Source organism: Myxine glutinosa, chromosome 11 (assembly GCF_964187855.1).
Source record: "Myxine glutinosa chromosome 11, kmMyxGlut1.1, whole genome shotgun sequence".
Lineage (NCBI taxonomy): Eukaryota > Metazoa > Chordata > Myxini > Myxiniformes > Myxinidae > Myxine > Myxine glutinosa.
The window spans coordinates 30,735,587-30,750,824 of record NC_136271.1 but is presented as its reverse complement, the minus strand read 5'-3'; the positions used below and the strand labels follow the sequence as shown (position 1 = coordinate 30,750,824).

The following is a 15,238-nucleotide window of genomic DNA, read 5'->3' as shown; positions in this document are numbered from 1 at the left end:
AACATCGGGAGATCTGTGGGAGGGAGAGGGCTCGGGGGTAGGAGGTATGGAAAGGGGGGGGGGGGGAGGGTGGGAGAGGTATAAAACACATGGAAACTGCTAGGACTTCCAGGAAAGAAGTCGGTATTTCAAAAAAGTGGATCTGGGGTGAATTAACGCGGGTATAAAAGATCAAGAAAAGATCAACCTTGCATTACACTGAAGGGAAAACTGAAATGGAAGCCATAACGATTGTGAATACTGCATAACGCTTCCGCAGGTGGCTGACCTAAGCACAAACATGGTGGCCGAAGCCATCAGCTGTGCAGCCAATGGGTATAAGGCGTTCCTTCGATGGTCCATCCACCGATTTACTAATATATAGTCCATCCATCCATCCATCCAAACATCCAATCAAAAGCCACAGTTTGGCTATTTTGTATAGAGATATCATGACAATAATCCTGGATGAGCCATTGGTGGTGGAAGCCCTGGGGCACATGCCCTGGTTGCCCGTGCGTAAATCCGGCCCTGCTTCTGACATATATCTTTATTTGGGTTGGGTTTAGGTAACTGACAGATGCCTCAAGTAAATAAAATAACCCGGGTTATGTGCATGAAGCAAAAACATGCCTTCCGCTTAAAATTTAAACCACTTCACTGCACTGGAAAACGTGAGGACAGGAACACTGGACTGTACAGGTTGGGGACTTGTAATACCCTCTTCAACCTGGAGGCGGCGCTAACCAATACACATTTACATTGAGCATTTGCGTTCCCTCCTCTCTCACCTCCAAGACGACTGGCAAAGATTAAAAACATCCCTGTGTACTAATTGGGGTCATGCTGATCAAATGTAGCAAGTCTGGATGTAATTGGCCCGGCCAGAACTGTAGGAGTAGCACGACAAACAAAAACACACACAAACTAACAAATACATACCAGCCTGTGAATTATAGTAAGGATTACCTTATCGATACACCTAATGTGTAAATAATTATTCAACTGCACTTTCATCAATGTACTGAATATATTAATTCATGTTACTTATAATTATTGATTATACCACCAGTCCCTTTTTGCCTTTTGCTGTGCACTTCGCTGGTTCACTTGTTTTACACTTTAAGCAAGTGTTTGTTAGATTAATTTTGTTTGGTGCAGACAGCAAATTGCTGTCAAACATAGCTGTATTTATATATTGTGAGCTCTTGGCGGACCTTGCAATGATTTGTTGTTCTGGTTCTTGTATTGATTTCCCTTGGCCGTTCCTTCTTCAACTCAGTATTGTCCAACTCAGTATTGAAGACAATCACTATAGATGTGTCATTGAGCTCTCTGGGTAAAGTAGATTTTAGTAGCAAAGCTTGCATAAAACTGATCGGTTGACCTCGCCTAAGTTGCAGGTGACAGCTTCGGGCAGGAATTTGGAAGTTGGCTCATGGTCTGGCACACAACATACAATGGCGTCCTTGTAAAAGATTGTGCGATTGTTAAGTTCCACCAGCAAATGCTTGTAGTTGGGACACCTGGCTGAACATCTCCCTCAAAGGATAATGTTCGCACTGATGCAACATCCTGCCTTCACAACCGCAAGTTGGTAGTTTCTAGTTGGATCACAAAACAAACCCAAACAAAAAAGAGCAATCAGAGATTGCAAACCCTCGCCAGGATGTATTTTCAGTGGTTTTTAAGGCTTTTGTGTTAAAACAAATATGGCGGCCGAACCACGTGACCGATGATATCATCATTATATTTTTTCTAAACTAATTTATTCCTCGATTATGCTCAAGAAATTTCATCTTGATCGGATGAAGTTTTGTACTTGTCGAATTATGACGTCATAATGGAGGAACCTATGACATCATCATTAACATATTTTATTCCCCATGGAGAGTTCTTTACAATGAGCCACGTCTCAATATTTTCTATTCAGCGCTTTCGAAGATATAGAGGTGCAAAGTTTTTCGGTTTTTCCAAGATGGCGGCCGAACCACGTGACCTATGACGTCATAATTATCATTAAAAAATTATATAGGTGGTGTTGCACCTATGGTGAAAATTTCCTGTTAATCGGACCAACGGTTGCAGAGAAAATCATATTTATTCTGTGCAGACAAACAAACAAACAAACAAACAGACAGACAAACGGACTCAAATGCAATACCCTCTCCTCAGGCGTGGGTAATAAGACAGCTACACCCAAGCTATCATGCCTACCCCTCCATGAAACTTACCCCCTTGTAGTGCTACCGCATACGAAGTAGGTGCATTGTTCTGCCTGCATAGAATAAGCTGATGTTTAGGACTCTAATCCTCGGGTTAAAGAAGAGATATGGAAAGCGACCAGGATCTGATCACACAATGGGCTCCTATTGTCCAAATACATCATTGCATTTAATATCCACGAGCAACAACAGACAGCACAGCCGGCTTAACTCCCATTCTAAAAAGACAAGTGTATTGTATGTTGCAATGTCCTGACTTTGAGGCATCAGATTCGATTGTAACAAGAATCAGACCCAGGCAAGAGGACTTCAAAAAGCAAGTACAATACCACCAAACTACAGAGATATCTTGTCAATCAGCTGTAGAATGAATGTACAACAAAATACAAGGAACGTTGGCAATGGAGGAGGCCATCAGGTCCATCATGACCCCACATTTCGGACAATATCCATGTACCCCACCTCCCCCAATACCTCAATGTACCTATTGAATTCCAGTTAAAACCTATCTACTGTTTCTGCTGCCACTCCCTTTCGAGGGATACTAATCCCTCAAAGTGAAAGATCCTGGTCTTATAATATGAGTTCCCTTACAAGGAACTTGACGTTGGAGAAGGCCATTATGCCCATCAAAGCCTGCGCTAGCTATTACCGACCTGTGGTAGTTTGCCTGTGCTCTATCATTTTTAAATGCTGAGCATCAAGTAAGGAACCAACAAGTACCATTTTTAAAGTCTTTGGTATGACCCGGCCGGGGTTCGAACAGGTGACCTCCCAGACTCAGAACAGACGCTGTAACCAATATGCCTCTGAGTTGTTCGAACTCTCCTTTTTTTTTAATCTCTAGTTATGGCCCCTGACTGAAAACCCTTCTGCATCTATTTTGTCTATAACCTTCATTTTCTTACACATCTCTATCAGATACCTTTGTAATAGTCTCCTGTGTTTACTGTGTTAAACTTCTGTACGTTTTCCAGAAGTATCTCTTTATTTTGCACATTAGACAATTTTTTTTTCAACAAAAACAAAAGCTAAATTATGACTGGGATTACGGACAGTAAAATTACAGTTCAGTACTTCGTGTAACCCGCACGAGCATTCAGGAGAGCACGTACACGTTGAGGCATGCTGTTCACGAGATTTGCCAAGGTTTGGACAGGAATCTCTTGCCATGCAGTGACAATAGCCTGCTGCAATTCACGCACAGAGGTAGGCTGCTGGTCCAAGTTGTCGATTTGACACGTTAATTCTGCCCACAAGTTCTCTGTCGGATTCATATCCAGGGACGTGGCAGGCCACTCCATATGCTCTACACCACGGCCAGCAAGAACGTGTTGGATCATGCGAGCACGATGAGGCCGTGCATTGTCATCTTGGAAGACAAAGTTTCCTCGAAAGGCTGCACGAGCAAATGGAAACAATGTTTCTTCCAGAATGACCCTGTACTTGAACTGGTTCAGGTTTCCATTCAGAACAACCAGGTCAGTTTTGCCCCCTGCATGAAAAGCAGCCCAAACGGTCACCCCACCACCTCCAGCTTGGACTCTTGGCACTATACAATCTTCGTTGTGGGCTTCATGCACTTGTCTGCACACTCTGACGTGGCCATCTTGACGATAGACCAGAAATCTAGACTAGTCACTGAAGATCACGTGATTTCAGTGTCCTGGCTGCCATTGACGGTGCTCTCTGGGCCACTGCAATTGGCGCTGGCTGTGTTGTCTGGTCAGGCGTGGCTTTCTCAGGGGACGCCTGGCACGATAGCCTGCTTGAACCAGTCGTTGGTTGACTAGCCTTCAGGATACAGGCACATTTGTCAGTTGCTGTCACTCAGCCCTAAGCCGATTAGCTGACTTGGGATGGCCATTGCAGACTAACCGGTGCAGCTGGCGATCATCTCTCCTTGTGGTTCTGCGTGGATGTCCTGGCCTCGGTATTGGAGTAGCGACACCCCTCTGAGCATTTCGTTTCAGGATCTTTGACACCTGACCTTGAGTGATGCCATACTGCCGAGCAATAGCACGCTGTTTCATGCCAGAATTTCGTAAAGCCACCACTCCATGACAAACAGCATTGTCAAGTTGAAGGACCATCACCAGCGGAAGCGGACATAACTTTTGTAGATGTGCAGCAGTTGTTTTCCACTAATACAGAACGCAACAACCCTTATATACCCGATTGTGAAGCCAATCGTCAAATGTACCTGTCCTTGCATTTTGTCACGCCACCTGTGATATAATCCTGTTATTGACTTCTTGCTGCGAAAGACAATCAGTGACATGGTTCTTTCAACAAAGACATCACCGAAGGGTAAAAGAAACTTACCAGATTGATATACTGAGTTCAGAAAGTAAACCCAAGTCAAGAAAAAAAAAATTCCATATTAAATGCCAAGTCTGTAGTTGCTCTGCACTGAACTAGGGCAACTATTTCCTCCTTAGATGTGGTGACCAAAACTGTACAATATATTCTCAGTGAGGTTCCACTAAATTCCTGCACAATGTTAACACTACCTCTTTTAATTTATGACTTATCTCTCAAGAAGCACTGTGTGTTTACTTACCCCCGCATCTATTATCACCCGCAGATCCTCCTCCTGTATTCTGCTATGTGTTATTACATGCTGCAGTATAGTATTCCGTCACACTCACTTTCACAGCCAAAATAGCTGGCACCAAGCGAGGAATAGTAACCAGGCAGGCATTGATCACAGGTGCGACCGGTGACTCCTGGCTTGCAGAGACACTGCCCCGTGAACTGCACAGAGCACACAATCATAGTCATTTTCTCTGTGCATTCACACAGCTTTGTTTTAGATTGTATAAATTCACATGCCGTGTTTACAAGCTTGGTGACCTTCAGAGTCATCGAACCACTCTCTCAGTATCACTCATTATGTTTAAAAGGAGCAGAGAGACTGTGATGAGCAGAGATGAGTAACACTGCCAAACCAGAGACAATGACTTGGAAGCTCATCCATGTTACTATCTTGAGTGGTCTCTTGCAAGACAGTGGTCATTCATTGCAAAATAATGATCTTTCATTGCAAGACAGTGATTTTGCAAGGCATTGTGATCATTCATAAGTCATTCCAAGCAGACAAAATCATTTGCTTTATTTTAATACATTTTTTAAGGATTAGATAATCTGAAAAACTTGATGACATTTTATGGTTGACTCAAACTAATGATAATAACCAATGGCAAATCCGTGATAAAAAAAAAAAAAAATAAAATTTAATTTAGTTATTTTATAATATATATATATAATCAAATATTATATATATATAAATATATATATATATATATAAATATATATATATATATATAAATATATATATAATATTATATATATATATAAATATATATATATATATAAATTTATATATAATATTATATATATATATATATATATATAAATAAATATATGTATATACTGTATATATATGTATATATATATAAATATATATAACCACAATCACAAAATGTGAATTCTGTAATATTGTCAATTTTATGTAAAGATTTTATCTTTTAAATTGATATATGAATGTCAGCAAAATGGTGAAATATTTATCTTTCTAAAGCAACAAACAGTATATTCTAAATGAGAGGAGCATGAAACACACTCACACCCTATGTCAGTGTGTGAATAGGTTCAGAACTCTACCTGGTTGCATTCTGCATGTCCTCCAATGGTGCCGTTCATGTTACAGTCACAACCTGTGGGACACATATGCAATTTGACTATTTCTATCCTTCTTTAGACCAACCACAACTCCAACCTAAACATCTATATGATGAGCCACTGCAACAGTGACACATTTGGAAGCAATCACGGGAGATCATTCCTTAATTTTCTCCTTACCCACGAAGTTTTCTATTTGAGAATCGATTCTTTGAAAGTTCGTAAAGAATTCCGTATAGTGAACAGCCAAGGAGGTCGGGAAGATTAAGCCTGTTTGGCAGTAATCTTGGCAGTAATGGCAGTAATGTTTTGGCAGAAGTAATCAATAATGTTTAAAGCACACATGACCCTCACCACATCTTCCCCAGCCCATGATAATCAAGCATCTGCAACTGGTGTCATTGTTTTGAGAGAAGAAAGGAAACTGATCAATGGATTTGCCCAATGAATTCATGAATGACAAATAATGGGACTCAATGGCTTTGCAAAAGAAATAGCTTAGGATTCTAGGAGATGGGGCATGAGTCTTACGGGTGCAGATGAAGGGTGGGTGTCCAGGGGGCGATGGGAGAGAATGGCAGGGGGCTTGCTTGGAGAGGGGACAGAGAGGAGAGGTTGAATAATCAAAAACAATTTGTGTGTTCACCAACGTGAGGGAATAAAATGAAGGTCAAAAGACTGCCAGGTGAAATAAGGTAGCTAGATAATAACTATTTTGCTGCACACTTACCCTGACATCCAGATGGATTTTCCCACTGTAGGTGGTTCCAAAACAAGGGCTTGCAAGAACTGCAGGTTTGTCCCAAAACATTAGTTCGACACCTGCATGCGGACTGCGGGCCACATGGATGTTAGCACACAATAACTTCAAGTATATTAGCACGCATCCGCAAGCAAATCACAAAATCGTATAATAAACCAAATAAATGGCATCTCATGCCAAACCGTTTGTGGAGGCTCAAACTATTTCTCAACTAATATTATAAAATCTGACAACAAATAAAAGGATGAAATAAAAAATAATAATAGTGCTAAACGACCAATCACTTACCATATTTTCGTGATCAGTGGAACGGGAACCCGCAGGATTACAGGTGTGAGCTAAAGAAACCAGAATATGAAAGTCAGAAAGGCATTGACTTTGCTAATTAATATATACACATATTATACATATATACGTATATATATGCATATACACCATAGATACATATATAGACTACCAGTTATAAGACCCTTTCCATGTCCTTTTTCTAAAGACTGCATGGGTTATGGTGTTCTATGAACTTTCTAGTTTGTAAATGTTATGAGATACCTACTCTGACAAGTAGGGAATCCAAACGAGCCAGTGATACAGCGGTCACAGCGATGGCCTGTCACATCCGACCGACACAAGCACTGTCCACTCTGTGCATCACATTCCAACGAGATGGAACCTTCCTGGCTGCACTCACAACCTGTAAGCAGGTGCACACATATGACTTATAATAACAAAAGGATTCTCTCTATTTCATCCAATAATTAAGCGATAGCCAAAGTCATGGAATACACCTTTTGACAATGCCTAGTACACCTTGGTGTGTAGATATTTCATATATTGCAGAGCCTCCATATGTCACAATCACAGCTTTGACTATGACTGTAACATGGACCGTTTTGTTATCGGTTGGATGAGGGATGGCCTTCTTATCCGCATAAAATGCATCCCCTAGTTCTTTCTGATTATGTTGCCACTGTTCTAACCCATAATTGGTGTTTCAATACATCCCAACGAATGTGCCATCAGATTTGAAGAATACATACCTGTATACTTTGCTCTGCAGAACCTGTTTCCACACTTTAAGGACCAGGGATACCTGTTAGTTACACCACACCAGTGGCACCATTCTTTGATCATCAAAGAGCATCTGCACACAAAGCTGATGAAAAGCTTGTGTGCAATTACTTTGATGGTGTTCTGTGAACACATGGCTAGATGATCAACTGTTCTGGTGCTGCCTGACATTCCAATAACTCAGCAGTTGTGCCACATCATGGAGTCTCTTCAAATGTATGTTCCATCTTATGTTTCCTCAAACAATTATCTTCCCTCTTGAGATGAACTGGGATGGTCTGCCTGTCTGCCAGATTGATGTTCATTTTTGGGATTTCCTGTATGCTTATGCTTCGAGCTAAAACATCAATTTGGGGATGGCGAGGATAGTGAAATCAACTTGATAGAGGAGACCAATCTTGGAACACTGATTTGAATTCATTGATGCAATTTTGTTAACTCCTGCCTCTGTGATACGTTGCCCTTAAACATAGCATTGGTACTGTATTCGGATTATTTACACTGTCTGTTAATAAATGATATCCACGGTAATGCAAAAGGGAAGCATGTCTGAGCAAAGAGCACAAAGGAAAAGGGGAGATCTGATTACATTTGGTTTGGTAGATTGTACATTGAAACTTATCAAGTCTCGTATGAAGTATCAAGACAAAAAGTCTCAAAAGTATCAAAGTTAAAAAAGTCTCAAAACAAAATGAAACTTAAAAAGTTAGAAAAAGATAAAAGTTCTTTGAAAGTAGTAGTTATTAGAAAGTTAGAATTAAAGTTCTTTCAAAAGTTAGTCTCAAAAAGTTATCAAAAAGTATCAAGTCAAATCAAAAAAAATCGAAAAAATAAAAATACAAAAGTCAAAAAGCATCGAGTATCAAGTATCAAATCAAAACAAAATCAAACTAAAAAAGTTTAAAAAGTTAAAAGTTCTTAGAAAGTAGTAGTTCTTAGAAAGTTAGAGTTAAAGTTCTTTAAAAGTCAAAGTCTAAAAAAGTTATCAAAAAGTATCAAGTATCAAGTATCAAATCAAAACAAAATCAAACTTAAAAATTTTTAAAAAGATAAAAGCTCTTAGAGAGTAGTAGTTCTTAGAAAGTTAGAGTTAAAGTTCTTTAAAAAGTCAAAGTCTAAAAAAGTTATCAAAAAGTATCAAGTATCAAGAAACTGAGTCTCAATGTTCAACCTAGCAGAACGTCAGGTCACATCACACTGGAGTGAAAATTTAACTGGGTTTTCTAAATAAAAAGTTACGGTTTAATGGGTTACATATCAAGAGATGTTGAAGTAAAACAAACCTGTCAAGCAAACATTAAGATATAAGTAAATAAGGTAGAAGTAAATATGAAGGTAGACAAGTATAATGGCCAGACAAGCAACGAGTTTAGGAGATCAATATAAAAAATAGTTTATGGATACAGCAGCGAATTAGATGCCAGAAATTTATCCACTTTATCCACTCTACAACTTCATTGGAGTCCACCTGTGGCCAATTCAATTAATTGGACATGATTTAGAAAGAAACTCACCTTTCTATAAAAATTCCCACAGTTGACAGTGCATGTCAGAGCAGAAACTCTACCATGAAGTCCAAGGAACTGTCCATAGAACTCTGAGATAGAATTGTGAGGAGGCATAGATCTGAGGAAGGATATGAAACAATTTCTAGAGTGTTGAAAGTTCCCAAGAGCAGAGTGAGCTCCATCATTAGGAAATGCAAATAATATGGAACTACCCAGACCTAGAGATGGCCGACCGACCAAACTGAGCAACCAGGCAAGAAGGACCTTGATCAGGGAGGTGACCAAGAACCCATTGACCACTCTGAAAAACTACAGAGTTCCCTGGCTGAGATGGGAGAACCTGTCAGAACGAAAATAGTCTCTGCAGCACTTCACAAATCTAGGCTTTAGGGGAGAGTAGCCAGACACAAGCCACTCCTTAGAAAAAGGCACATGACAGCAGACCTGGGGTTTGCAAAAAGGCACGTGAAAGACTCAGCGCATGAGGCAAAAGTTTCTGTGGTCTGATGAGATGAAAATTGAACCCCAAATGGCGGTGGCAGTATCATGCTTCGGGGATGCTTTTTAGCGGCAGGGACTGGGAGACTTGGAAGGATAGAGGGGAAAATGAATGAAGCCAAATACTGGCAAATCCTTGAGGATAACCTGCTTCAGAGTGCAAAAGACCTTAAAATGCAGCGAAGATTTACGTTCCAATAGGACAATGACCCCAGGCATCCAGCCAAAGCAACACTGGAATGGCATCAAAACAAGAACCTGAAAGTCCTAGAGTGGCACAGATTGAATCCCATTGATAATCTGTGGAAAGACTTCAAGATTGCTGTTCACTGACACCCCCCATCCAACTTGACAAAGATTGAGCAAATCTGCAAGGAAGAATAGGAGAAACTCCCCAAACCCAGATGTGCAAAGCTGATACAGACATACCCAAACTACTCGTAGCTGTAATCACTGCAAAAGGTGCTTCTACGAAGTATTGACTCAGGGGACTGAATACTTAAGTAAATTAGATATTTCTGTATTTCATTTTGAATAAATTTGTAAAAATTTCAATAAACACGTTTTCTCTCTGTCATTATGGGGTATTTTGTGTAGACCAGACAAAAAAATTAAATTTAATCCATTTAAAATGCAGCCTGTAACACAACAAAATGTGAAAAGGTCAAGGTGTGTGAATACTTTCTGAAGGCACTGTATTGTTAAATAAACAAATAAATAAATAATAAAAAGATCGAGGACACAAACTGCAACTGCACCTTCAAAATGGGATGTGTAAATTTTACATTAAATAAATACATCCAAATCACAAATTGTTAATGGAGATTGTAACGTTTATCATACTAAAATATGCAATTTGCTGTCTGTTTGTCTGTCTGACCGCTATACATTCAGTCATTACTTATCCAATCTCAACCAAACTTTACCAGGGGTACTATGGGTCACACGACGGAGGCTGTAGCGACTTAATTTGTCTTTCTCCACATGGGTGGTGTATAGGGTAAGAGTCGCTGGTGCACAACCTACTTGAAGCAAAAACTTATTATAACCAGTTATCCAGTTCCGTTAAGTTATGGCCGACTTCTGGTGGCATTCATGATCAGATTTCGGCAAACATCACTATTGCTGACCTCAGACTTATAATTTGGGACTGGCCGGGGGTGGGGAACAATGAATGGAGGAAGGGGGTGGGGGTGGGAGGGGTCATGTGTATATGCATGCGTGCACTATGAGGATGGCAGTGCATTAATATTATTATTATTTTGTTATTCTTTAATGGTCACAATTATTACCACGTTCTTGTGGGGTTGGCCCTGCGGAATGTTGGCCTAAGTCCTTCATGAACTGGGATGACAGTTTATAGCTGGATCGAGATCCAAACCCAAGCTAGACTGCTCAGATGCGAGTGTGCGTACCTCTAGGCCATCCTGCCAGCCTACCAATTCAATTGTAAACACTGTTACGCACCTTGTCATGATCCATATTTTATAAATAACTTTGTAACTTATTTCATAAATTATTTATTCCCTCCAACATATTCAGCAATGTTTTACTCACGCCAGCAATTGGGAAATGAAAAGTGCCCAGGTGAGCAGCGGCCACAGCGCCGGCCATCGAAGCCTTGTCGGCATTCACACTGACCTCCGATGCCGCACAGAGAACCAATGGCTCCCACTTGATCACAGTCACAGACTGCAATGACAAGACAATGCCATTAACATCAGGAACAACTTCATATAGTCACAGGAAGTATTCACATATACACTCTCTGACATGTAGAGATCAAATTACTGATTTAATGCCATTACAAAGATTAGTTTGACACTTTATAAAGGATTGCTGGTGAGAATCTGGATAGCTCTGTTGGTATTGTATTCACTAACTTGACCCATGTGGTACTGGATTGGATATGTTGTGGTGCGGAGAGAGAAACCAAGTCCAAGCAAAAATGTTGTTCGACTTCCAGATATCAAATACAGCTTTTATTCACTTATGGATGTTAACCATTCTACAATATCTTTCTAAAGGTATATCTCCATGCCTGTCTGATACTTTTCCCATATTCCAAATTTCTTTCATGGATTTCAATGTGGTATTGAATGCTTTCTCAAAGAGCCCCTGGGGAAGGTTGGCCCAAGTCTTTCATAAACCGGCTGGCCAGGACTGGTGTTCGACTCAGGATAGGGCAGGAATTTTGGAATTTGTCTCTTACTACTAATATACCCACCACAGTGTCCCCGTCATGCTCCATTAGTTGTAAGTCTTCAATGAAGATCACATCAGATTTGTCTATTAAAGCCAATACTTGTGAAAGGTTTTTAAGTAGAAATGTCTGAAAGGTTAGACACATATGAGAGGTTTTCAAGACGCAATGAAACAGAATAACAAATGTTCTACAACTTGTGAATTACAGCAATTATATTAATTGAAATCTTCAGAATTATCAAATTATAACTGCCCACTTATTTCCTTTACTAACCTCTGGCATCAATAAAACCCACCACCTCCTCCTTATGCACTGCTTCATAACTTTCATTAATCCATTCATTGTTTGCCCATAACACCATCACAAACACCTAAAAATGGTATGCTTTATTAACACCCACAATCAAACTATTAGGTATAAGGTAGTGTACGTAACATACCATTGCAATATGGAAAGGTGTAGTAGCCTGAGCGGCACTGGTCACACTGCGACCCTGTGACTTCAGGTCTGCAGAGGCATTTTCCAGACTGGTCACATAATTGGGATGTTGTCCCGGAAGGGCTACACTGGCACACTGCATGCAACACACACCGTCAAGACTATCACAGCGCCTTCATATCTCTCATTATCACAAAAATAAATGAATCACAGCTTATAAATGAAGTCAGGCGCCATATATGTATTACATACACAAAAATAGCAAAATTTCTAACACCCTCTCCTTCCCTTTCCCCACCTCCCTACCTTCCACCCCAATCCTCTGGTCCTTTTTCTTATGCCCTATACACTCCTCTCCTCTCCCACTCCACACTCTAGTTTGCTAGCAAGCTTATTTTCCATTTTTATCACTTCCTTTCCAACCAGCCTGGTGTTGGCTTAGTGGTTAGGGTGCCGGCTTGGGATCCGAAGATCCTGGGTTGGTAATCCCGGTCGATCGCTGAATTAACGCCAGGGCGGTTGACTCAGCCTGTCATCCTTCCAACGTCGGAAATTCGAGTACCAGTTCACTGGTAATTCCCTGTGTGTCACAAGAGGTGACTAACAGGGTTGGCGGCAGGAAGAGCATCCGGCCATAAAACATTGCTTCAAAAAGGGGACCAAGGTCCCCGAAAAAGGCCAACCCCTGCTCTGCGGGGGAAAATGGCCTCTAAAGGTGGTAGCTTCCTTTCCAACTACCCTACCTCTTGGATTTAAATTTTTTTAATTTGTCACCTTCTCTCCTCTGCCTCCATTTGCATATAATATAAAAATGCCCTCTGTGATATAGCAAAATAAGAATCATGGAAATACAAGTACCTTTAACTAAACATGGCTTTTTGCAATGGTCTGGATTAGCAAAAGTTATATAAACAATTAATTTTGGATAAATGTTTTGATCTTGTGTTTTTGTTAGTGTAACATAAAATCTATTTTTGTTTTTTTTTGTGTACAAGATCGAGGCTCGTGTAAGAGCTAACATTGATCACAAAAAGACAACCATAAAACATGATAAAGGGAGCGGAAAAACAAGATAGAGAGCAGGGACATCGGGAGATCTGTTGGAGGGAGAGGGCTTGGGGGGAGCAGGCATGGGAAAGGGGGTGGGGGGTGGGAGAGGTAAAAAAACAAAAACACATGGACACAGCGAGGACTTCCAGGAAAGAAGTCGGTATTTCAAAAAAGTGGATTTGGGGTGAAATTAGCGGGGGTAGAAAAGATCAAGGTTTTGGATGGGGGAAGATAAGAGATGGTGGTGAACAGCTGTTTTAAAGACCTGGAGGGAGGTGTGGGATAAAATGCTTTCTATGATAAGAAAGCAAATAGTTTCACAACTGAGAAACATTATGACATAAATGATAGTCAAAATACAAATGCTTCTGGTAAAAAACAACAAAACATGAAGGTATAAGGGGAGTCAGTAGAGAAAAATACTAAGAAATCTCCATGCGCAAAGCTATTTACCAATTGGATAGTTTGACTATATTTACATCATTATTGTACAGTATATAACTTGAATAGCGAAGCATAATGTGTTACCATGCAGTAGGTCAGAGAAATATCGTGAAACATCCTGCATGAGAAGACAGAAAGACAGACAGATAGACAGAGAATAATGGACACACTGGCTTAGTTCAAGGTTTAGTCTTTCATTTTGGTTTAGCTCGAGGTGTCCTTGTCAAGTCTGACTTCACCACCAATGTGACGGAGTCTTTGCTGAATATAGGCGTTTCGTTTCTGGTTACTAAATCTTATGTTCTACACATTCTCACCCAGTACTAGATTCAGTTACACCTTCACCTGGCAAAGACTAAATTACCAATTCTCCCGCTGGGATTTAACTGCTTAAAGCTTTTTTTTAGGTTGAGTTTATTAATTCATTCTTCTTTTTGCCTGCAGTTAGTCAACCTATAATTCATTTATTCTTTGCCTGCAGTTAGTCAACCTATAATTCATTCATTCTTTGCCTGCAGTTAGTCAACATAAATTTCATTCTTCAATTTCATTTTCATTCCTCATTTTGTGACGTGCTGCAGAGACTGTTGCCCTTCCGGCAGGTTCTCCAATCTCAGCCAAGGAACTCTGTAGTTCTATCAGAGTGGTGGTCATTGGGTTCTTGGTCACCTCCCTCACCAAGGTCATTCTTGCTAAGTTTGGTGGGTCGGCCATCTCTAGGAAGAATCTGGGTAGTTCCATATTCTTTACATTTCCTAATGATGGAGCTCACTGAGCTCTTGGGAAATTTCAACACTTTAGAAATAGTTTTATACCCTTCCCCAGATGTATACCTTCGCACAATTCTCCCTCAGAGTTCTACAGACAGTTCCTTGGACTTCATGGTAGAGTTTCTGCTCTGACATGCACTGTCAACTGCAGGACCTTATGTAGAAAGGTGTGTTTCTCTCTAAATTATGACCAATGATTTTAATTGGCCACATGTGGACTCCAATCAGAGTGTCGAGACATCTCAAGGATGAGCAACGGAAATTGGATGCACCTGAGCTCAATTTGGAGTGCCATAGAAAATGGATTGAATACTCAAGCCTGGTGTTGGGCTAGCAGCTAGGGTGCCGGCTTAGGATCCTAGGATCCTGGGTTTGAATCCCGGTCGATCGCTGAATTAACACCAGAGGGGTTGACTCAGCCTGTCATCCTTCCGAGGTCGGCTAATTGAGTACCAGTTCACTGGTAATTCCCTGTTTGTCGTAAAAAGGCGACAAAAAGGGTTGGCAGCAGGAAAGGCATCCGGCCGTAAAACATTGCTTCAAAAAGGGGACCAAAAAACAACAACAACCACGGTCCCCGAAAAAGGCCAACCCCTGCTTGTGGG

The 15,238-nt window shown here is 40.5% G+C and overlaps 1 protein-coding gene across 1 annotated transcript in view; it reads right to left on the bottom strand.

The window, feature by feature from the left end:
- LOC137436105 (laminin subunit alpha-5) overlaps positions 1-15,238 on the bottom strand; it is a 196,992-nt gene that overhangs the window by 164,904 nt on the left and 16,850 nt on the right. The window contains exons 12-18 of the mRNA XM_078786514.1: positions 12,371-12,505; positions 11,283-11,417; positions 7,205-7,342; positions 6,940-6,989; positions 6,619-6,721; positions 5,871-5,923; positions 4,856-4,961 (exon numbers count right to left, since the gene is read on the bottom strand). Of these exons, the coding sequence (XP_078642640.1) occupies positions 4,856-4,961; positions 5,871-5,923; positions 6,619-6,721; positions 6,940-6,989; positions 7,205-7,342; positions 11,283-11,417; positions 12,371-12,505 (720 nt within the window). The remainder of the gene's footprint in view (positions 1-4,855; positions 4,962-5,870; positions 5,924-6,618; positions 6,722-6,939; positions 6,990-7,204; positions 7,343-11,282; positions 11,418-12,370; positions 12,506-15,238) is intronic.